General features: G+C 34.6%; 2 protein-coding genes and 1 long non-coding RNA gene across 6 annotated transcripts in view; 2 read left to right on the top strand and 1 right to left on the bottom strand.

The window, feature by feature from the left end:
* Positions 1-3,270: 3,270 nt before the first annotated feature.
* LOC127856414 (uncharacterized) overlaps positions 3,271-22,820 on the bottom strand; it is a 24,350-nt gene continuing 4,800 nt past the window's right edge. Inside the window, exons 1-5 of one of the 2 annotated variants that reach the window (XM_052392616.1) lie at positions 17,185-17,332; positions 9,952-10,045; positions 9,170-9,303; positions 7,947-8,100; positions 3,271-4,694 (exon numbers count right to left, since the gene is read on the bottom strand). In XM_052392616.1, coding sequence (XP_052248576.1) covers positions 4,456-4,694; positions 7,947-8,100; positions 9,170-9,303; positions 9,952-10,030 — 606 coding nt within the window. In that variant the 5' untranslated portion in view covers positions 10,031-10,045; positions 17,185-17,332 and the 3' untranslated portion in view covers positions 3,271-4,455. Of the gene's footprint in view, positions 4,695-7,946; positions 8,101-9,169; positions 9,304-9,951; positions 10,046-17,184; positions 17,333-22,820 lie in introns of those variants that run through there. The other variant, XM_052392615.1, reaches the window with a different exon arrangement.
* LOC127856416 (uncharacterized) lies at positions 12,472-15,291 on the top strand. 2 transcript variants are annotated; one of them, XR_008038019.1, is made up of 3 exons: positions 12,472-13,971; positions 14,293-14,483; positions 14,820-15,291. It is a non-coding gene; the product is annotated as an uncharacterized LOC127856416 (long non-coding RNA). The 2 variants fall into 2 exon arrangements; XR_008038018.1 differs by having other exon boundaries at positions 12,472-14,483.
* LOC127856412 (wolframin-like) overlaps positions 17,380-22,820 on the top strand; it is a 25,707-nt gene continuing 20,266 nt past the window's right edge. Inside the window, exons 1-2 of one of the 2 annotated variants that reach the window (XM_052392610.1) lie at positions 17,380-17,526; positions 20,303-20,518. In XM_052392610.1, the coding sequence (XP_052248570.1) occupies positions 17,502-17,526; positions 20,303-20,518 (241 nt within the window). In that variant the 5' untranslated portion in view covers positions 17,380-17,501. The remainder of the gene's footprint in view (positions 17,527-20,302; positions 20,519-22,820) is intronic. The other variant, XM_052392611.1, reaches the window with a different exon arrangement.

The raw sequence follows: 22,820 nt of genomic DNA, 5'->3' as shown, positions 1-22,820 counted from the left end.
GTTCTGACAATTTTTCATGAAGATTGGACAATAAATGTGGCTTTAAGAATATAAAAATATTTAACTATAGCCATATAAGGAAAAATGCCCCACCCCCTAGTGGCCATGTTTTTAAGCAACTGGTACCATTTTCACACTCGTCCAAGATATATTTGGGACAAATCTTCTGACCAAGTTTCATGAAGATCGGACAATTAATGTGGCCTCTAGAGTGTTAACAAGGTTTTACTATAGACATATAAGGATAAATTCCCCGCCCCCCTGGTGGCCATGTGTTTTAACAGACTGCAACCATTTTCGAACTTGTCCAGTTTATCACTGGGAAAAATCTTCTGACCAAGTTTCATGATGATCGGAGAATACATGTGGTCTCTAGAGTGTTAACAAGGTTTTAATAAAGCCATATATAGCAATAAAAGGAAAAATGTCCCGCCCCCGCCACTTTGCTGGCCATGTTGTCAAGCAACTGGAATTGGAACTCATCCAACATATCATTGGGAAAAATCTTCTTACCAAGTTTCATGATGATCGGACAATCTAGAAAGTTAACAAGGTTTGACTATAGCCATATATGGAAAAATGTCCCGCCCCCTGGCGACCATGTTTTTCAACAGATCAGAACCATTTTGGACTTCTTCGAAGAAATCATTACAAGATATGGTCTGACCAAGTTTTATGAAGATTTGACAATAAATGTGACTTTGAGAGTGTTAACAAGTTTTTACTATAGCCATATAAGGAACAAGATGCGTTTGTGAAACACAATGTCCCCCTATATGATGTTTGACCTTGAAGGATGACCTTGACCTTGTGAAGGATGACCTTGACATTGACCTTTCACCACTCAAAATGTGCAGCTCCATGAGATACACATGCATGCCAAATATCAAGTTGCTATGTTCAATATTGCATAAGAATTCATAAAATAAGCGATTTGGGCCACATATATTTGACCTCTGACCTTGAAGGATGACCTTTACCTTGCACCACTCAAAATGTGCAGATCCATGAGATGCACATGCATGCCAAATATCAAGTTGCTATCTTCAATATTGCAAAAGTATTTATAAAATAAGCGATTTGGGCCACATATATTTAACCTCTGACCTTGAAGGATGACCTTGACCTTGAGCTTTCACCACTCAAAATCTGCAGCTCCAAAAGATACACATGCATGCCAAATATCAAGTTGCTATCTTCAATATTGCAAAAGTATTCATAAAATTAGCGATTTTGGCCACATATATTTGACCTCTGACCTTGAAGGATGACCTTGACCTTTCACCACTCAAAATGTGCAGCTTCATGAGATACATACGCATGCCAAATATGAAGTTGCTATCTTCAATATAGCAAAAGTTATTGCAAAATGTTAAAGTTGGCGCAAACAGACAGACAGACCAACAGACCAACAGACAGACAGGGCAAAAACAATATGTCCCCCACTACTATAGTGGGGGACATAAAAATTCCCTGACCTCTGGCGGCTGTTTTTCAATCAAATGGAACCATTGTCAAACTCAATATCATTGGGACAAATCTTCTGACCAATTTTCATGATGATTGGACAATAAATGTGGCCTCTAGAGTGTGAACAAGGTTTTTCTTATAGCCATATAAGGAACAAGGGCTGTTTGTAAAACATGCATGCCCCTCATATGGGCTCTAAGTTGTAGTGACAGCCATTTTGTAAATATGATTTTTGTCACTATGACCTTGACCTTTGACCTAGTGACCTGAAAATCAATAGGGGTCATCTGCGAGTCATGATCAATGTACCTATGAAGTTTCATGATCCTAGTCATAAGCTTTCCTGAGTTATCATCAGGAAACCATTTTACTATTTCGGGTCACCGTGACCTTGACCTTTGACCAAGTGACCTGAAAATCAATAGGGGTCATCTGCCAGTCATGATCAATGTACCTATCAAGTTTCATGATCCTAGGCATAAGCGTTCTTGAGTTATCATCTGGAAACCATTTTACTATTTCGGGTCACCGTGACCTTGACCTTTGACCTAGTGACCTGAAAATCAATAGGGGTCATCTGCTAATCATGATCAATCTACCTATCAAGTTTCATGATCCTAGGCATAAGGGTTCTTGAATTATCATCCGGAAACCATTTTACTATTTCGGGTCACCGTGACCTTGACCTTTGACCTAGTGACCTGAAAATCAATAGGGGTCATCTGCTAGTCATGATCAATCTACCTATGAAGTTTCATGATCCTAGGCATAAGCGTTCTTGAATTATCATCCGGAAACCATTTTACTATTTCGGGTCACAGTGACCTTGACCTTTGACCTAGTGACCTCAAAATCAATAGGGATCATCTGTGAGTCATGATCAATGTACCTATGAAGTTTCATGATCCTAGGCCTAAGCGTTCTTGAGTTATCGTCTGACAACCACCTAGTGGACGGACCGACCGACAGACCGACCGACATGAGCAAAGCAATATACCCCCTCTTCTTCGAAGGGGGGCATAAAAATGCCCTGCCCACTGTCAGCAATCTTTTTGAACCAACCGGCCCCATTTTCGAACTCATTCAAGATATAATTGGCACAAATCTTCTGGAAAATTTCATGAAGATCAGACAATAAATGTGTCCACTCCTCAAGTGTTTTCAAGGCAAATGTTGACGCTGCGTGCCGCACTGCGGACAAAAGACAGTCACAAAAGCTCACCATGAGCATATTGAGCTAAGGTGAGCTAAAAACATGATTAGTTTTTTAATAGCCATGACAAGTCAGAAAGTAACATGGATGGACTGAATATTAGCAGCTAAACTTGTTGTCAATTATATTTAAACTGTTAATGTTATTTTCGCAAATAATTCTGAGTTTTATGCGCAATGATTGTATTTTAGTTGTTTGGTATAATAAAACAGATATTGACTTTCTTTAGTGCAACAGTGCATTCAGTTAACTCTCAACAGACACTGTTAACCTGTAGTGAAGCATCCATCGACATGGTTGTCTAACGTTAAGAAAACTCACTTTCGCCCTCAAATAAATCAATGTGTATATATTAACGCTTAAAGTGTAATGCTACAAAGCTGTTATAGATTGTTAATTACACCTACATAGTCCTTGTCAGTGGGCAACAATTACAGGAAAAAAGGACTTGTCCGACGGTAAAATTACATGAGTTGGACGACTCAGGTAAATGACTTATACACCCCTGCGTTGTGTAAGAATGTACTTGGTATGAAAATAATGTTGATAACAGCAGTTAACGACAAGTTGAAAAAAATGTTGTACAATATGATATAAATATATTTTATCTGAAGAAAAAACTAGAATTTTAGAGGAGAACAAAGTTTGAATGTAATCTTTTTCTATTCAACAATAAATTAAAACTAAAAACCGAACATACATAAATAAAATCGAATCCATGTACAAATAAGTACATAAAAATAAATGGGACTTTTGAGAACAATCGATATTATGCTCAGCAAATGGAACACAATAAGTAACAAGAGTTCCGCGTTGGAGAAATATGTCCCCCAAAACAGGGCTTTGAACTAGTGACTCAATTTCAATAGGGGTCATCTACTGTTCCAGGCCAATGCACATGTGAAGTATAAAGCCAATAGGTCCATTTGTTGATGAGTTATTGAATGGAAACTTTTTTCACACTAATTGTGACAGTGACCTTTGACCTAGTGACCCCAAATTTGATAGGGGTCATCTACTGTCCAAGGCCAATGCGCATGGGAAGTATCAAGCCAATCGGTCATTCGTTAACGAGTTATTGATCGGAAACAAACTGGTCTACCGACAGACAGACCGACTGACATCCAGCAAAACAATGTACCCCTTCTTCTTCGAAGAGGGGCATAACAACAATGACAACAACATTCCAGCAGTCATATACATCCACAATTAACTGTTTTAAAAGGTCATAATTATCGTTGATTTACAGAGAATTATTGTCTTAAGCATCAATTCCTTTCAAATGTGTTTAACAAAAATGATAAATGTGTCTTCATGTAAGTTAGTTTCATTGATAAATAGAAAAATTACGAAAAATAGACTTTAAATGGGACTCATCAAGTCGACTAAACACAGTCTTACTATTATACACTGTTAAACACATGCATAAGTTATGGAATGGTACCCTCCAAGAGAGATATAATTATGCATTGCTTTTATCTTATCAAGTTAAGTTTCCTCAGGAGAGTATTTACTGAATGTCTTTTGCAAAACATGATGACCAGCACAATACAAGGAGTAAAATAGGATAAAGGTAACACAATCATATATGAAACATTTGATATTTGACAGAAAGATACATAAGTTTAGCATACAACAGGAATAAGACTTCATATTAAAGTTGATTTACAAACTTTACAAAGGTTTTGATCCTGTATACCTAAATATCTGTAACAATTAAGTTTGTGTAATTTCTCCATAAATTCCCATCTGCCTTATGATATAACACGCTATCACTGGTGCAAATAACGTGACCATTGCATGCTGTCTTGCTCTATGGAATTAGGATGCTCATCTAGGTAAGATTGCTCAATATTGAAGTCATATTCATATCTAGAAAGGTCAAAGTCAGAGAGATGCCATATATCACTGCTGCAAATGTGTCTGTGAGTTTGTAACGATGACAACTGTTTGCACATCTGGAACGGAACTCCAGTCAATGCACCAACATGATGCCTTGTAGAAAGACTATCTGTAAAAATAATACAAATATAAACATTAGAAATTTTTTAAAGTAAAACGCATACAGATGTATCAGTTTACTTTAAAAGTAATATAAACATAGAAACATCAGCTTAATTTTAGTGATACAACTGTACATATTAACACATATTAACACAGTTAACTGTTAAATTAGACAAATATACATGTATAAATTAAATGACTATGTGATACAAATATAGATGAATCTGTCAACTTAACAAAACAAGGGCTGTTTGTAAAACATGCATGCCCCCCATATGGGCTCTCAGTTGTAGTGACAGCCATTTTGTAAATATGATTTTTGTCACTGTGACCTTGACCTTTGACCTAGTGACATGAAAATCAATAGGGGTCATCTGCAAGTCATGATCAATGTACCTATGAAGTTTCATGATCCTAGCCATAAGCTTTCTTGCATTATCATTGGGAAACCAATTTTACTATTTCGGGTCACTGTGACCTTGACCTTTGACCTAGTGACCTGAAAAATCAATAGGGGTCATCTGCCAGTCATGATCAATGTACCTATCAAGTTTCATGATCCTAGGCATAAGAGTTCTTGAGTTATCATCCAGAAACCATTTTACTATTTCTGGTCACCATGACCCTGACCTTTGACTGAGTGACCTCAAAGTCAATAGGGGTCATCTGCGAGTCATGATCAATCTACCTATCAAGTTTCATGATCCTAGGCATAAGCATTCTTGAGTTATCATCCAGAAACCATTTTACTATTTCAGGTCACCGTGACCTTGACCTTTGACCTGAAAATCAATAGGGGTCATCTGCCAGTCATGATCAATGTACCTATGAAGTTTCATAATCCTAGGCATAAGCGTTCTTGAGTTATCATCCGGAAACCATTTTACTATTTCGGGTCACCATGACCCTGACCTTTGACCTAGTGACCTGAAAATCAATAGGGGTCATCTGCGAGTCATGATCAAACTACCTATCAAGTTTCATGATCCTAGGCATAAGCGTTCTTGAGTTATCATCCGGAAACCATTTTACTATTTCGGGTCACCGTGACCTTGACCTTGTGACCTGAAAATCAATAGGGGTCATCTGTGAGCCATGATCAATCTACCTATCAAGTTTCATGATCCTAGGCATAAGCATTCTTGAGTTATCATCAAGAAACCATTTTACTATTTCAGGTCACCGTGACCTTGACCTTTGACCTAGTGACCTGAAAATCAATAGGGGTCATCTGCGAGTCATGGTCAATCCACCTATAAAGTTTCATGATCCTAGGCATAAGCGTTCTTGAGTTATCATCTGGAAACCATTTTACTATTTTGGGTCACCGTGACCTTTGACCTAGTGATCTTAAAATCAATAAGGGTCATCTGCAAGTCATGATCAATCTACCTATCAAGTTTCATGATCCTAGGCATAAGCGTTCTTGAGTTATCATCCGGAAACCATTTTACTATTTCGGTCACCGTGACCTTTGACCTAGTGACCTCAAAATCAATAGGGGTCATCTGCAAGTCATGATCAATGTACCTATCAAGTTTCATTATCCTAGGCATAAGCGTTCTTGAGTTATCATCCGGAAACCATTTTACTATTTCGCGTCACCGTGACCTTGACCATAGACCTAGTGACCTGAAAATCAATAGGGGTCATCTGGGAGTCATGATCAATCTACGTATAAAGTTTCATGATCCTAGGCCCAAGCGTTCTTGAGTTATCATCTGGAAACCATCTGGTGGATGGACCGACAGACCGACCTACCCCCTCTTCTTCGAAGGGGGGCATAATAAACAAATGGATAGATAAATTTATGGTTCAAGAGGTACAAACATATAAGTTAACTTTAAAATTAATACAAATACCAGACATATGGACTTTTTTTATTTTTGAAAAAAATAAATATTTTTTTTGGTAAATATCTGAAGTAAACTTGAATACATAGAAGTCTAAAATGATTATAAAAGCAAGCCAAGATGGCTCAACGCTTTAGGTTGCTCACCTGCAATCTAATTAACTGAACTGTTTTGATCACCTATTGTACTGTTTGCAAACCATTTTAGAACTCAGCCAAGATATCATTAGAATATTTGTTATAGTTAATTCGACCCCATGACAAATATTCTGAGCAAGTTTCATGAAGATTTGGCAGTAAATGTGTCCTCTAAAGTGTTTACAAGGCTTTATTAAAACCATATAAGAAAAACAGCCTTGCCCTCAGGCAGCCATGTTTTTCAACAGACCAGAACAATTTTTGAACTGTCAAGATATCAATAGAACAATTCATGGTGATTTGGCAAAAAATGTGACTTGTAGAGTTTTCACAAGGTTTCCCTACAGCCAAATAAGAAGAGCTGTCTTGCATTATGACTGCCTTTTTTTTACCGACCTCAGCCAAGACATCATTTGGACAAATGTTCGGAGCAAGTTTAATGATAATTGGAAAAAAAAGTGAATTCTATAGAGTAAACAATATTTCACTTAAGCAAAGCAAGATAAACTGCCCCACGTGACCCAGTTTCAGCCAAGATATCATGAGGACAAATGAGCCAGCTTCAAGAAAATGACCTCCATTGCGTTCATAAGGGATTACTTTAACCATGTAAAGAAATCTGCCCCGCCCTCTGGTGCTATGTTTTTCAACTAATTGTTTCCATTTTCAAGATATCCAAGATATCACTGGGACAAATGTTCTCATTAGGTTTAATGAAGATTTGGCAAAAAGAAGACTACTGGAGTGTTCACAAGCTTTTCTTTAAGTTGACCAAGTGATCTCATATTTGACCCCCAGCAAACCAGTTACAAACACTACTAAGATATCTTTGGAACTTTCTATGATTTTAACCGTATGTGAGCTTTGTGTATATTGTATAAATGTGTAAAAATAATTTGTAAAAAGCATTACAAACATATAAATGTTTTACCCATTTCTTCTGAGGATTATCAATATATGAACACACATTTGAAACTACATGTATTTCTCAGACAGGATGGTATCTGTTCTTCTCTCAATAAAATATGTATATTCTTTTTTAAATCTATGACATTTTTTAAATCGTCTGTTTGACAAATTGTCAATCAAGTCCCTTTCATTACAAAAAAAGATGTATCAACTAACTGTAAAATTAATACACTTTATATATATAATTTAATTCGATAAACTGAATAGCACAGGGCTTTTGTTCAAGGACCAAAATGATACAGCAGTCAATGAAAATCCCTGTATGTACAGCAAAGTAGCAGTGTCCTTTAATACAGTTACCTGACTGATCAGCAAGAGGTTGTGAATTTTCATCCGCGTGCATGCTTGCACCAGGGTTGCTCTTCCGCCATTGTGAAACATCTAGGGTGGGGGACTGGAATGCAAGGCTGTGACCTGTTTGACCTGAGAAGCGATGGAAACCACTACCCTGCATCTGTAAAATCAGAAAAAAATATTTGCCCTAAAACAACATGTTTGATTTAATAACTGGCTATATATTATTGAAACGGGTAAACTTCAACTTTATACTTAATTCATGGTAGAGTGAAACTGGTTACCAAATCGAATTCTAAGATATGTCATTATATTATCATATCAGTTTCAAATTGAATACTGCAGACAACTTTTTCTAAATTAACATACCGGTAAACAAACACGAGTAAAAAAACACATGTAGAAGTCAATAAATAATTACATGCATGTTCAATTTTTGTGAAGCTAAGCTCAACACAATAATTGTTTAATATTCTTATTGCAAGGCTATCTGTGTAAACTCATCAATCAACATGTATAGTATACATGTTGATTGATGAGTTTACACAGATAGCCTGATTGTCATTTTCTTGAAGCTGGCTCATTTGTCCTCATGATATCTTGGCTGAAACTGGGTCACGTGGGGCAGTTTATCTTGCTTTGCTTAAGTGAAATATTGTTTACTCTATAGAATTCACTTTTTTTTCCAATTATCATTAAACTTTCTCCGAACATTTGTCCAAATGATGTCTTGGCTGAGGTCGGTAAAAAAAAGGCAGTCATAATGCAAGACAGCTCTTCTTATTTGGCTGTAGGGAAACCTTGTGAAAATTCTACAAGTCACATTTTTTGCCAAATCACCATGAATCTTGCTCTGAACATTTGTTCTATTGATATCTTGACAGTTCAAAAATTGTTCTGGTCTGTTGAAAAACATGGCTGCCTGAGGGCAAGGCTGTTTTTCTTATATGGTTTTAATAAAGCGTTGTAAACACTTTAGCGGACACATTTACTGCCAAATCTTCATGAAACTTGCTCAGAATATTTGTCATGGGGTCGAATTAACTATAACAAATATTCTAATGATATCTTGGCTGAGTTCTAAAATGGTTTGCAAACAATACTATTTTTAACCAATAAAGCTACAAATTCAAAATAAAATTAAAGTAATCAGATAAATTCATTGTTAAATGCATGACAAATGCTGTTTTTCTTTTTCTACAAGCAAGGATACAAGAATAAATTCAGACCTGCTCATAACTTGGTGGAGCATCCATCCCACTGGAGTTGAACATGTTACCGTACACTGTGGTGCGTTCACTTGCTGTCTGTCCCACTAGCAGGAACCCATCTGCCTCATGTTCTGAGCCCCTGTGTGTTTCATCTTCAGTGAAATACAGCACTGTGATTATCAATATTTTGCCAAAAGCGACTTTTAAACTAGCATAAAAACACAGAGGAAATTTAGATCATAACTCTAATAGTGTTGATGCTAAATGGATGAAAATTACATCATCATCATCATCATCATCATCATCATCATCATCATCATCATCATCATCATCATCATCATCATCCAGACCTGTGTTATGTGTCCGGGTGATGCGTCCAATCATGCAGCCATATTGTAGGATGGAGACTACAAGGGACTTGTAGAGCATGTACTTGGTGGGGACTCAAGCTGATGGAACTGCCTGTCAACAACCTACTCAGTCTGGCAATTGCTGCCGTCACCATGGCAATTGTTACTTCGAACTCAGTGGTGCTGGTACCATCATTAAACAGGTTTGCTCCAAAGTACTTGAAGCTGGTCACTTCATCTGGCTTCTCGCAGTTCATGGTGATGTAAACACTGGTGTATGTTGTACTGTTTACCATATTAATGAATATTCACAGCGTTGTATTTTGGTTCTGATTTTTAAGACATAATTAAAGTTTTCAGGCAAAACAAGAATGTATGGGAATCAGTGTCTAAGAAACAAAAGTCTAGTTTCATAATAATATATACCATTTTGTAAATAATGTTACATACCCAGCGGAGCATCTTTCTGACTGTGAACAGAAGTAGACCTGTTGAAAGGTCGCGACAAACTTGATAGAAAACTGTTCATAGAAAATACTTCTCCCTGAAATAAAACAAGGAATCATAATAATGAATTTTGCACATAATCAACATCAACACTTACTTAAGCAACGCTATACACAGAAGAAGCACTTATAACCAATGCTGCACTGTGTGGCCTTCAGGTATGTATCTAGTATGAAAATACGGACAGCCTTATCTTGCATGTATTAAACAATGAAAGTCATACAAACAAATTCTAATTCTTCTGCAATTTAAAGAAACTTGCTTTCTGATTTAACAAGAATATGTCATTAAGCGTTTTCTTAGAAAAATATCTTGGTCATACCATTAACCAATTTATGAAGTCTTTGTCATATTTAATGTTAATGATAACTATTATATAAACTAAATCCGTTTGTTGTTTCTGAACTACTTCTATGACCAATTGAGACTTTAATTGCTAATGTGAGCAAATGTCAACATCATTATAAGCTTCTTATTACCAATGAAATAAGAGAGCATTTCATTTCAACTAACATTTCACTGTTAAGCATCATTGGAGAAATCATTCAACTTTCAAACAATAGGTATTCATCCAGTAATCATAAGAGTGGGGCAAAATAAAACATATCACATTATTTTAGATTTTGTAAAATAAATAAAATTGTATCATGTTATAAATGAAGACAAACCTACTTGCAAGTAATAAGTAGAGCTTGACGGGTATTTGTTGGCTACGGTAATATTTAAAAGTATCTTACAGTACCCTGGGTACTCAAGAGTACTTTAAGCAATCCTTTTGTCTTAAATACACTACAAAGTATCAGGGGTACACAAAATATACTTAAAAGTACCAAGAGTATGCCTGGGAGTCTTAAAGCATATTTTCCCTTACCCGGGGTAAATTGTAGCATACTTTAGAGTACCCGTGGTACTTTTAAGTAGTACCTGAGCCCACATTAACCAATTGAAAAAACCTTGTTTAATCATTGTTGGCTCAGGTACTACTTCAAAGAACCCAGGGTACTTTTAAGTATACTACAAAGTACCAGGCCAATGGGGTATGGAAAATATACTAAAAAGTACCCATGAAGAACCCCAGGAAAACTTGTAGTATAGGAGGTTTTTGTGTGACGTCACAAGAGGGGTTTTCCGTTACTAAAAATAGATTGTCCGTCAACACTCTCGATCGCGGCCATTTACATAGTATAAGGGTAAAGGTCGTCGGAAGACTAAATACTGACAATTTCACACAAACAAAATATAAATACATGTATTCTTTCTTAAAGTAAGACATAAAGAAATGATATTTAAAAAATAAAATAAAGCATATACAGGTTTTTTTTGGCCCGATTTTATAGCCGAAATTCGGCTATGTTCCCAATCCCAAAAAGTATACTTTTTTCCCAAAATGTGGCAAAAAATTCCCAATTTCCAAAAAATATAATAAAAAATATATATATTTTTTTTTTTTGGTAGAAAGAAGTGTCTACAGTATTTTATCTCAATTTTAATTCAATTACATCTAACAAAGTATTAAATGATTTTGTTCTTTTAATTTGAATGATAATAAAGAGTTATATCAAATTTAGTATTTCCCTTCTCAGTGGACTTTTCGTTTGAAATAAAAAAGGCTAATGAATTTATTTTCCCAATTTCATGAAAATGCCGATAAAATTCCCAATTCCAAAGCCATGGTTATCTTCCCAAAAAGTGGAAAAAAAAACTTGATATAATAAGTTGATTATAATTATAAGTGGTGTGAATGTGAAAGAGTTATTTATCATCAGCGAGGTGCATTGATACTGTTAGAAAACAAAGCCCTTAAAAAGCAACAAACATTTCAATATTTTAATATTGTTTTGATTTTTTTTTACATTGAATAAATTTTCGTTTCGTTTACATTGAATGAAAATATTAATAAATTTAATAAGCATTAAAATGAAAAAAATGAATATTTTGAAAATTGAACTGACATGTACATGTACATGCATATTGAAAACTCTTTACTAGTGTTAATGAGCGATACAAATCTAGCATTTTATGATACCATAAATCTATACATTTAATTCATTTTTCGCAAGTATTTTATATACATTATGATCAAACGGGTTTTCATGTTTTCGTGATGATGTTTCGAACACTCCAGTAACGCACGATCTTTACACGTCATAGCGGAGTTTACATTATTTTTTGCATTTACCCGTTAAATACGTAAAGTGTGTAACAGTAAATTTGTAAAACATTTTAAATTTATAGTAGTATAAACACTTCATTGTTATGTTTAAACTTGCTAATAAACATTATACATTTTATAGTTCCTGTCAATCCATGTGGGACAAATTATATCTATTTGTTAAATATGTTTAAATATTTTATTAAAGCAACTATTAAGTATTTGGCTTAAAAGACTGCTAAATATGCCAAGAGATGATATGGAGGTATCATAAATTGTGTTAAATGACCAGACACATGTGGTATATGCAGGGTATAGCCCTTGTCAAAAAATAACCCACTTTCATACCAAAACACACTTAAACCAACATAAAACTGTGTTTTTTCTGAGTTTTTCTTAGCGGAAGTTGGTTTTTGCTAATAAAAGTGAGTTTTATGTGCGCTAAACTGTGCTTAACTGAGTTTAAAGTTGGTTATTTTAAGAAGATGTGTGTTTAAGCGAGTTTTTTTCAGTAAGAAGTCGGTTTTTTGTTTGTCAAAAGTGAGCCTTTTTATTTATGAGTTGGTTTATGTGTGTTTAAGTGTGTCTTTTTGTTTTATAAGCGAGTCTTTTACAACAGAAGTTGGTCTTTTTTTAAACAGAAGTGGGTTTAAGCGAGTTTAACTTGGTCTTTTTGTAAATAAGTTGAGAGCTGCAACGAGGCTTAAAGACTCACTTTAACACACTTTTCAACAAGTTGGTCTTTTGTTTATTAATATAACTCATCAATGAAACAATAATTCTTCAACTGGGTCTTTGTTTGATGTTTATAGCCATAAATAAAACAAGTCAATTGTAAAGGGGCTTTTTTTACAGCTTGTTTGCCATTGTCCCTATTGTACATTTGTGTGCTCCCCATAATTTTTAGGGAATATTGGATGAAAATGGCTCTTTCAGAACATCACAGGTTCACAGATGGACAACAAGTATCACTGACAAAAACTAACAATGGTCAAGCTTAGTTTTATACATGAAAATGAAAGAGTTTGTGTTTCACTTTGAATTTTTTCTTTATGTTTGTTTTTATTATAAACAATATCTTATGATTGTTTTATGTCTTAATTTTTTATTTTTTTTTAAACAATCTCATATGATTGTTTATATTTGTTTAAAACAGTATTTACTTGTAAAATCTGCATATTTAAATAATTATGGTATTGGAAACATTATTTTGGAAATAATCTATTTATTTTTGTACATAAGTTATGCAAGATTTTGATATTTGCATATGATACCATCATATCCATTTTCTTAATTTGGAATAAAATAATAAAATGCCAAACATTACCTGTGTTACATAAACTGTCAACAAAATAACAAGACAATACCTTAAAACACCCTTATTTCACACCACTAACAATAAACAGATAACAATCTGTCAGGCATTCAGAGCTAAACAGGGTACTGATTATCTAGGGGTAGATAAGGCTACTGATGGGGTCCTAGAGATAAGGCTGTGTGGAATAAGATATAAGGCTTTTGATTGGCTATTGCACTGAGGAAGTTATCTTTTTGAAAACAACAACTTTTGAAAAACAAGCTGGTGTCAGCAACTGAATATTGAGCTAAATTTAATTCAGCAACATTAATATAAAGAAGTGAAAGACTTATAATGGTAGTGTAAAATGTCTTGAAATTCTGTCAGCATGAAGTATTGTGTGATGAAAACAATGTGTTTTTTACTGCAATGTGGAAATCAATAATAAGTTGGTTGGAAAGGAGGTTGAACTGCCTGTTGTTGTTTTTGGAATACTGAAGAACAGTTTTAACAGGTTTGTATTGTCATTTCTTCACCCCTTTTTTTATTTAGTTTATTGAATTAATTATGATCATTATCATATTTATGTATTGTCACTGGGAAATGTAAATGGATAAGTTATTGTATTGCAATTTAAAGGATAAACAACACATTTTGAAGCAAAAATAGATAAACTTACACATGAAAAAGTGTAAATGTTGTGTACAGTGAATAATTATGGTTGTGTTTCATGGTTATTGTCATCTAAAATTTTATTTATATCTATTTCTGGTTATTACTGAACGGATTTCTTTCCCTCTTACTTAATTAGAACTTATATATTTTAATTTTGAAGGTTAAACTCTTGCCACAAGGCAAAATTGACATCGTTGGGAAGATCCTTTGGAAAGAATGTGCATCATCGCCTGCCTGATGTATGGACTTTTAAACCTGGTTTTTACCCTGCACAAGCTGGCAAACTTGAGGGGAACAAGAGTGGGAAAACCTCGCCCTGTCCTTGACCAAGAAAGCTCGATTTGTTGAGAGGTAAACTATACAGGTTATTGCATTTACAATGCCACCAGACCACACAGCCAAATGAGACCACGCATCTTGGTACATTTTCAAACTGCATTTTCTACCAAACGCAATTTCTTTTAATAATTGATGAAAAGTGCTAAGTCACATGTGATCACGGGATTAAAATTTCAAAAATAAACAAACAAAAACAACAAGCAAATAACTTAAATTTATTATTATTAAAGCAACAAGATTACCATAACAGCAATATTTCATAGTTAAGTGGAACAAAAACATAACCAATCAACATGTTTGAAGAATGCCTTGCCCTTTTGAAAGTGATATGGTATTAATCCTTTGCAGATCAACTGGCATAAGAGATGCTCAAGAGGAGAAGGACACAAGCAGCATCAATGGAACAACTACATGTCGCTCCAGCGCCCGCTTTCCAGGTCTCTACCAGCTGCTTTCCAGGTCCCTCCACCCGCCAAGATCAGGTCTAGGTCCCTGCACTGGCTGCTTTCCAGGTCCCCTAGCGGTCAAGGTCTCTCCAGTAGCTGCTGTGCAGGTCCCAACACCGTATGCCGTCAAGGTCCCTCCTTAAGCTGAAATCCAGGTTCCTCATTCCACTGCGGTTCAGGTACCTCCAACAGCTGAGATCCAGGTCTCTGCAGCAGCTGCGGTCTAAATACTCCACCCGCAGTGGTCCATTGCGGTCAAACTTTTGCTTTAAAATCTTCCATAAATGTCTATTATTTTATAATGTATTGTAAAAATAATCTGTTAGTATTAATTTGCGGTGTACTATTTTTGTCATATAAACATAATTTTCGTACACATTGTGTTTTTTTCCCTTTTAACCACATTGGGCTTATAATGAACTGTTGTAATTGCTTCACAAAAACCATTTTTCTAGAACATATCAGTCCAAAATTTTTTTTTTCACACTGCAAAATCCCACAAAAGGCTCACAAAAAAACTACTTTCTTAAAAAAAACTCACTAAAACACTGTTAAAACCCACAAAAATCAACTTACCCAAACCCACAAATTGCTTTTGTTTTTTTCACAGATAAAATACTGTTAATAACTAGGTTTAAAGCGAGTTAAAAGCATGTTTTCACTGTGAAAAAAACTAACAAAGGCTTGCTTTCAGCTCACTTTTCGCTCACTTAAAAACCGTGTTTAGCCTGCTTATAGCTCACATAAAAAACACACTTTTTACCCACTTAAAACCAACTCCACAGACAGAAGTTGGTCTAAGCATGTTTAAAAAACCTCAAAAAACCAACTTGTAGAAAATCATACTCACTTTAAACCCACTTAAGATGGTTAAAAAACCCACTATGTTGGTTTAAAGCGAGTTAAACCAAGATTTAACTCAGAAAAAACCAAGTCGGTAAGCTAAAAAACCCAGTCGGTAAGCTAAAAGCGTGTCTGAAAAACCCGCTTTTAGCACAGTGCAAATACCACAGAGTTAAACACAGATGCCTGAAAAAACTCACTTTAAACCCACTTAAGACGGTTAAAAAACCACTATGTTGGCTTTAAGCGAGTTAAACCAAGATTCAACTCAGATAAAACCAAGTCGGTAAGCAAAAAGTGTGTTTAAAAGACTCGCTTTTAGCTCGGTGCCAATACCGCAGGGTTAAACCCAGTTTAAAACTGGGTTATAACCGGATTTTGCTCACTTTTTTGACAAGGGAGGTTCCCGGGTTTATGACACCCTGTTTTCTTAGTAATTGTCTTGACAATATACAATCACATCAAGATAATCGGTTGGTGATGAACAAAGGGGCAATTAAACACTAGGATAAATATACTGAAACAAAGAGTGTCTAAATTGGTGTGGACAATTAAATAAAAACAATTACATTTTTCAAGAGGATTTAATAATTCTGTAACAAGGTAAGTTTTTACAGACATATAGGTTCAAATCAGTTCGTGTTGATTAAATAAAATCAATCTTTTTGTTGTTTGTTTTCGTCCTTATTAATTTTGTGTTCGTTCATTGAAATCAATTTACTCTGAAAGAATTTCAATTTCTGAGTATTTTGTTGTTCTTAAAAAGGGTCGCCAGTATGTGTCAAGTAGAGATTATTATGGTAACCTTATCACGATGCGGTTCATCAAATGCAAACAATAGCAAAATGGCCGCAGTATTGACGGCCAAAATTTAAGCATGTGCAAACGTGATGTCATTATCGGAATCCCCGAAACCTCCTATAATTATGAATACCCGCAGTACTTTAAAGTAATACCTAAGCTGTCAACAACCAATTGAACTTTAGTAGACAATTGTGCCAAACTACATGTAAGTCAGATTTTTTCAAAAGTTTAGTTATGGTTTTTAGAACAAATAAATATGAACTTGGGAAAGAATGATCAGACCTTGAACTAAAAGGTCCCAATCTGGTATTCAGAGATGTAGACGAAAGTGACTTGTACAGTATAAAGTAGACACAACTTAATATAAAATTAAAAAGTGCAATAATCAAACTCCCAGTCCCAGTTACTGAACCTCCGGGTCGCTATAATGCTATGTATTCAAAACATTCATGAACACGATGAAGAATAGCTAAAGAAACTTCAGCGTACAGTTTACATAGTATTGACAGACCTGTACTTAAAGTCGCGCCAATCAAAAATCATAAAAAGGGACATTTAAGGTTATGGTAGCCAAAACTAGATGAAGAACTAGATATAAAAAAGTCAGAATAAAAACAAACCTTATTGATGGATACATGTACATGTAGAAGTAATCTGTATCTAATCTTTGTTAACAATCTGTCAGAAAATAATTCAACGTACTGTGATCACTGACATATGAATACACTACTGTATGATAAAGACAAGTTCATTCAATGCTAAAAATAAGTTAATGAAATCGTCAACAAATCTGTTTCAAAACGGATGTTGACGTTTTAATTAATGGGCAAAGTCACATAAACTCAGAGTGCACTGCACATGGCTTAAATACACTAAATCCACTTGCTGGTGCCCTCACAGTTGACAGACGATTGGTCATGTGACCATTTTGGGCAAAATGGCCGAGGACGAAACATTGACAGGTTAAATAATAGTCTTAATACACTGCGAAATTTACTTAATTAACCGTGACATGCACACATATTTATATTGGATTACTTCATGCAGTTGAATATGAAATAACAATTCTATCTGTTTGTAAATTGAATGTCATAATGAAATAATGTTTATAGTTGTCGTATTTTCGGAAAATATATATTTCGGACATTGTAAGGTCATTAACTTTAAGTCGGGTTTAAAGATTAATATATTATTTATCACCATGTATTATCCTCCAATTACCTTGAGTCGAGCGGTTAAGAAAACGACTTAAATTATTTCTGAATTAATTCAAACAAATGCCGCAATAAACGATGTACCTTTAAGATTTATTTCATTCCCGTTGAACCAATGTCAAAATTGTTTATTTACAGCTTGTTTAACTATGCAAAGCGGATAGTTCCATACACACCCGCAAATGACATACACTATGCGAGTTGTTTACCTTGTCGAGAGGTCACATCTGAAAAGCGAGAGTACTCGATTGCAATAGGCAGGAGGTCAACAAAACTTTGAAAAGTTGATTCACTGAACAAATTTAGAGAAACTGAAAGATTAATTTAACCTTTTTCATACCTTCTATTTACCATTTAACAAGTTTCTGTTTTATCGGTCGATCTTCTTTTGAGCAACATTGACACGAGAAAGTGCTCAAGAGTTGAAAAAGAAATAATGTTCGCAATTTGTTCAAATAAAATTTTGGCATATATTTGTCACTATTAAAAGATTTGATAAAATTATCATCCAATCGGGACATGGCTTACCCACTGAACGTGTGTATATCATCATGTAACCTATTTTCGCGATGTGCGTTCACAGATTGCTTCATGCAACATTTTCTGGGAATCGTGAAAAAATTAAAGAATTTTCATTCAAATAAATCAAATACATGAATTTGTTGTGTTTAAACTAGGGCAGTGGTCTGCAATTTGTGCAAGTTTAATGAAGAGTACCGAAAAAATGCAAGAAATAAGCATACATGTGGACTATTTTATTTTAAGTAAGATTTTAAATACAATTAATCTGGTTTTTTTCCTTATATTAGTCGTGTTTGTAATTATTTTCAAGCGTAGTAATATAAGTAGAACAAAATACACTGAGCGCATGCGTGTGACGTCATCACGAGAGCCGCGTTCTTAAAGGCTCTATTAAGGTGAAGATACGTAATTATTTTAAGATTTTTAAATATTTTTTTCATATTTTATTTATAAAGGTCATCAAAAAATAATATATATATGCTATTCGACATAATAATAAAAAAATGAGCAATACAACTTGTTTTGAGCTCAAAATAAGGTGTCCTCCAAGTCAATTGTGTTTACAAACGGTCAGTTTATTTACATCGCTGTTTACTCGCGAAAGAGAAAGTGAAAGTGACTCAGGTCACCAAAAATATAACGATGACTTTTAACGTTTTCCGGTATCACTCACAAAGAAGGTCTCTTCTAAATGGTTAAAACGTTTGTAGTGATCTAATAAGTTACTTTCTGCTGGTAAAAAGTTGTTAAAATAGAATTAAAATTGAATTTCTTTCGGCTATTTTTAGCATATGTCAACGCTCTGAGGCTACACATCACGTTAGTTGCAAAAATGTAAACATTTCTTCCAATTATGAAACGGGTTTATCTTCCATAATTCTTGACAACGTTGTACCTAAGCTGTGTTATTAGAAGTTTTTATGCAAGATTAACTGAAATCCGGTAAAAATTAGACCAGTTGATATGTATAATAATTGAATTTGTGACCTTTATAGAGCCTTTAATGTAAACAAAGTGATCGAATTTGGGTCATGCTCGACTCAAGGTAATTGGAGGATATTTGATTCGTTTGAGCATATTCAGCTTGTCATAGCAGACACATGAAGCTTAAATTCTTAACAAAAGAAAAACAAACACATTTATATCCATATGAAATTGATTGGAGCTGTAGTGTAAACCTAGGCTAGGTACACTTTTTTATAGGTCTTAAAACCACACTGTATCAAAGTGTCTCCAATGCTTGAACCGCGGGAACACAAGCATGGCTCTTCCACCTGAGCTAACTGGTTGCATAGTTCTTACCCAAGCACAATACAATCCTCCTTCCGTTAACCCTTATTTGCTGTACTTTAAAACAAATACAGTACACTGTGGGCAAGGTGGGTGGTTCCAACATGGTGCTCTTTCAACTAAGATTACCTGCCTGCTGGTCCTTAGCCATGCATAAACCATGTGAAAAAAACACATAAACCTTTACATGGTGAATTGCATAAATTAGCTGGGTATCTTTATAATTTAAATGGATTTTTATATTGTTTATTAATTAATTAATTAATTGAACTAGATATGAACATGATATGGATAATTTTATTGTCATTAAAATTTCTTCACGTATGAACTTAAAAATTCACAATATCATCATTTGGCGTATGAAATGAATAGATGAGTGTAGACATAATAATATCAGATTATAAAAGGCTACAGATAAGTACAGAATTTACAAATTAATTCTTTTTTTTTCAACAACTCATTAAATGCTTCATTTATGTTTATTTAAAAATGATGGATAACAAAAGTGCATGATTAATTATAAATAACTAAAGATCATTTACTCATAATGAATGCAAGGAATCAAGAAAGTTGATTTCAAGAAAACATAGTATAAATAGTATAAATATGAAAAAATTATTTTTGATTATGTGTTTCAAACAATGTTTTCAATGAATTATATTTTTGCCTAGGTGACAAATTAGTTTAAATTTCACTTAATCCTTCTTTGCAGAAGATGTGGCATCATGGATGAAAGGGGCCAAAGACGGAGAGGAAGAATTCCAGCTTCGACTCGCTCAGCATTATCTGAAACTTGCAGACAGCAAAGATGGCTCTGAGCGAGACCAGAATGGGAAGTTGGCTGTCTGCTGGTTCGTGGCTTCATCAAAGCAGGGCAACAGTGATGCCACTAAAAAACTTAAGGACCTTGTTGATGATGACAGTCCATGTAATTGATTTTAAATTACATTTTTAGCTAGGTTTTACGAAGGAAAAAACTGGTTATAAGATTGGCGAATGTCGGCGGGCAGATGGGTGGGCCGGCTGGTGGGCGGGCGGAACAAGCTTGTCTGGGCCATAACTATGTCGTTCATTGTGAGATTTTTTAATCAATTGGCACATTTGTATACCATCATTGGACGGTGTGTCGCGCAAAAGAATTACGTCGATATCTCCAAGGTCAAGGTTACTCTTTGAGTTCAAAGGTCAAAAATGGCCATACATGAGCTTGTCCGGGCCATAACTATGTCGTTCATGGTGAGATTTTAAAATCATTTGGGCCTTGATGATTTGGCACATTTATTCACCATCATTGGACGGTGTGTAGCACGGAATTATTACGTTGATATCTCCAAGGTCAAGGTCACACTTTGAGTTGAAAACCTGGTCTTGTGACAATTTTGTCCCTTGTTTTGAGTTCATGTGAGTTTTAAGAGCTCATGGTTAGCTGTTGTGGTGGGCAACTATCCGACATATGTTGCATATCATATGTGTTTTTTTGTCAACAATTTGTTTCATAACAGCATAAACAGCTTAGCAGATTTTAACGAAAATTTACAGGAATTATCATTGACTTACCTTATTTCAAATGTTTCTTTTCAACTACACATGAAGGTCTCAAGAGCAGTGTTTGTGTTAGGTATCATAAAAGGTGGGACTAATGTCTCACTGGTTATTTAAATTTGGGGACTTTTTCTAAACATTTGACACACAAATTAATAAACTTAAATGTTTTTCAACTGAAATGTTACTCTTTCGTGCATGATACAAATAAAATAGACCTAGCATTGGGTAACAACTTTAATAAAATTGTAACTTTGCAATTTCCTAGAAACACTGCCAGAGCTTAAAATAGATATTTCAAGTTTGGGTCTTGCGGTTTCATAAAAGATTATTGTTTTCATATTAGGGAAAAAAAGTTACCCACAAGTCAGGGAAAGGCCCAAAGGTTTGGTATTTTGTATGTTATATTGTATAATGGTTCTCTATAAAGTTTGTTCGAATCATTCCACTGGGGTCAACTTGGGGCCTGCTCTATGTATATCTTCGATGAAAACGTATAATTAAAATCCTCTGTGAAACACCAAGACTCAGAAGTTTGGTATTTTGTTATGATAACATCAACTTTGTTTAAATCATGTCCTGTATGTTAAATTCGGCTCTGTCCCAGAAATTGCAATTTAAGCTCACATAAGCACATTGCACTGGTAGTGATTATTTGTGATTGTTTGTTGTCCGTCGTGCATCATATATCAACAACATTTACCTTTTGAGCATTCTATTTGCCATATTTATTGTCCAATCCTAATGAAACTTGGTCTAAACATTTGTCCCAATTAAATTTTTACTGAATTTATAATTGGGTCATTGTGAGATCAAAATCTAGGCCACTAAGTAAAATTAAAGATAATTTGATTACACTCAAGAAGTCACATTTTTTATCTCTCTGAAACTAGTCAGAACATTTTTGACGATGCTGCAAAGCAGCTCGTCTAAGTTATCATACCATGAAAAAATTCTTCACAATGGCGACCTATGTATAAGACCGAGCCATTCTGATAGAGATAGCTCGATTTTTCTAATCCGCATACCTTGCTGATTATCATTGATAAAGGTAACGGAAGCTCAGCTAAAATTAGGACAGCATATCTAGGAAAAAGATTTAATAATAGTTTGAAAACGTTAATTTTAAATCAGTTATATTCAATCGATTATATGTTTATAGATCAATGAAACAACTATGAATTTTCTGTATTGTATTTGACATTTGTCGTGATTCTGTAAATAAATTGCGAATGAAAACGTGTATAATTAACGTTTAACGCGATCATGAGTGTAAAGAAAACTAATTATTTCGAACCTGCCATTTGTAAACGTTAAAGCGAGTATAGTATATAAACAACATAATAGCCGTGCGACATCTATGAAACTCGCTCTTGTGCGTGCTCTCTCATTTTGCATATTTAATAAACTTTTCAAACTAAAATTACAGAGCCACATCATTGCACACACATAATATCATTAACTTAGAAAAGAAACAAATGAAATATAAAGTTTGGTATGATATACATGTAAAATTAAAGAGCATGGTGTTATTAAAGGGCATGTCAAGTTTTGAATATATCTGCTACTTAACGTAATGTTATAACCCACAAACGTTTTACTGGAACAGAACGTTTTTTTTAAGATAAGTGGTACAGAAAATACACGTCGAATATCTATTTAAAGATATTTCTTGTTATATTTGATCG

This window comes from Dreissena polymorpha, chromosome 13, assembly GCF_020536995.1.
Source record: "Dreissena polymorpha isolate Duluth1 chromosome 13, UMN_Dpol_1.0, whole genome shotgun sequence".
Taxonomy (NCBI): Eukaryota; Metazoa; Mollusca; class Bivalvia; order Myida; family Dreissenidae; genus Dreissena; species Dreissena polymorpha.
This window is presented reverse-complemented; position numbering and strand designations above follow the sequence as displayed.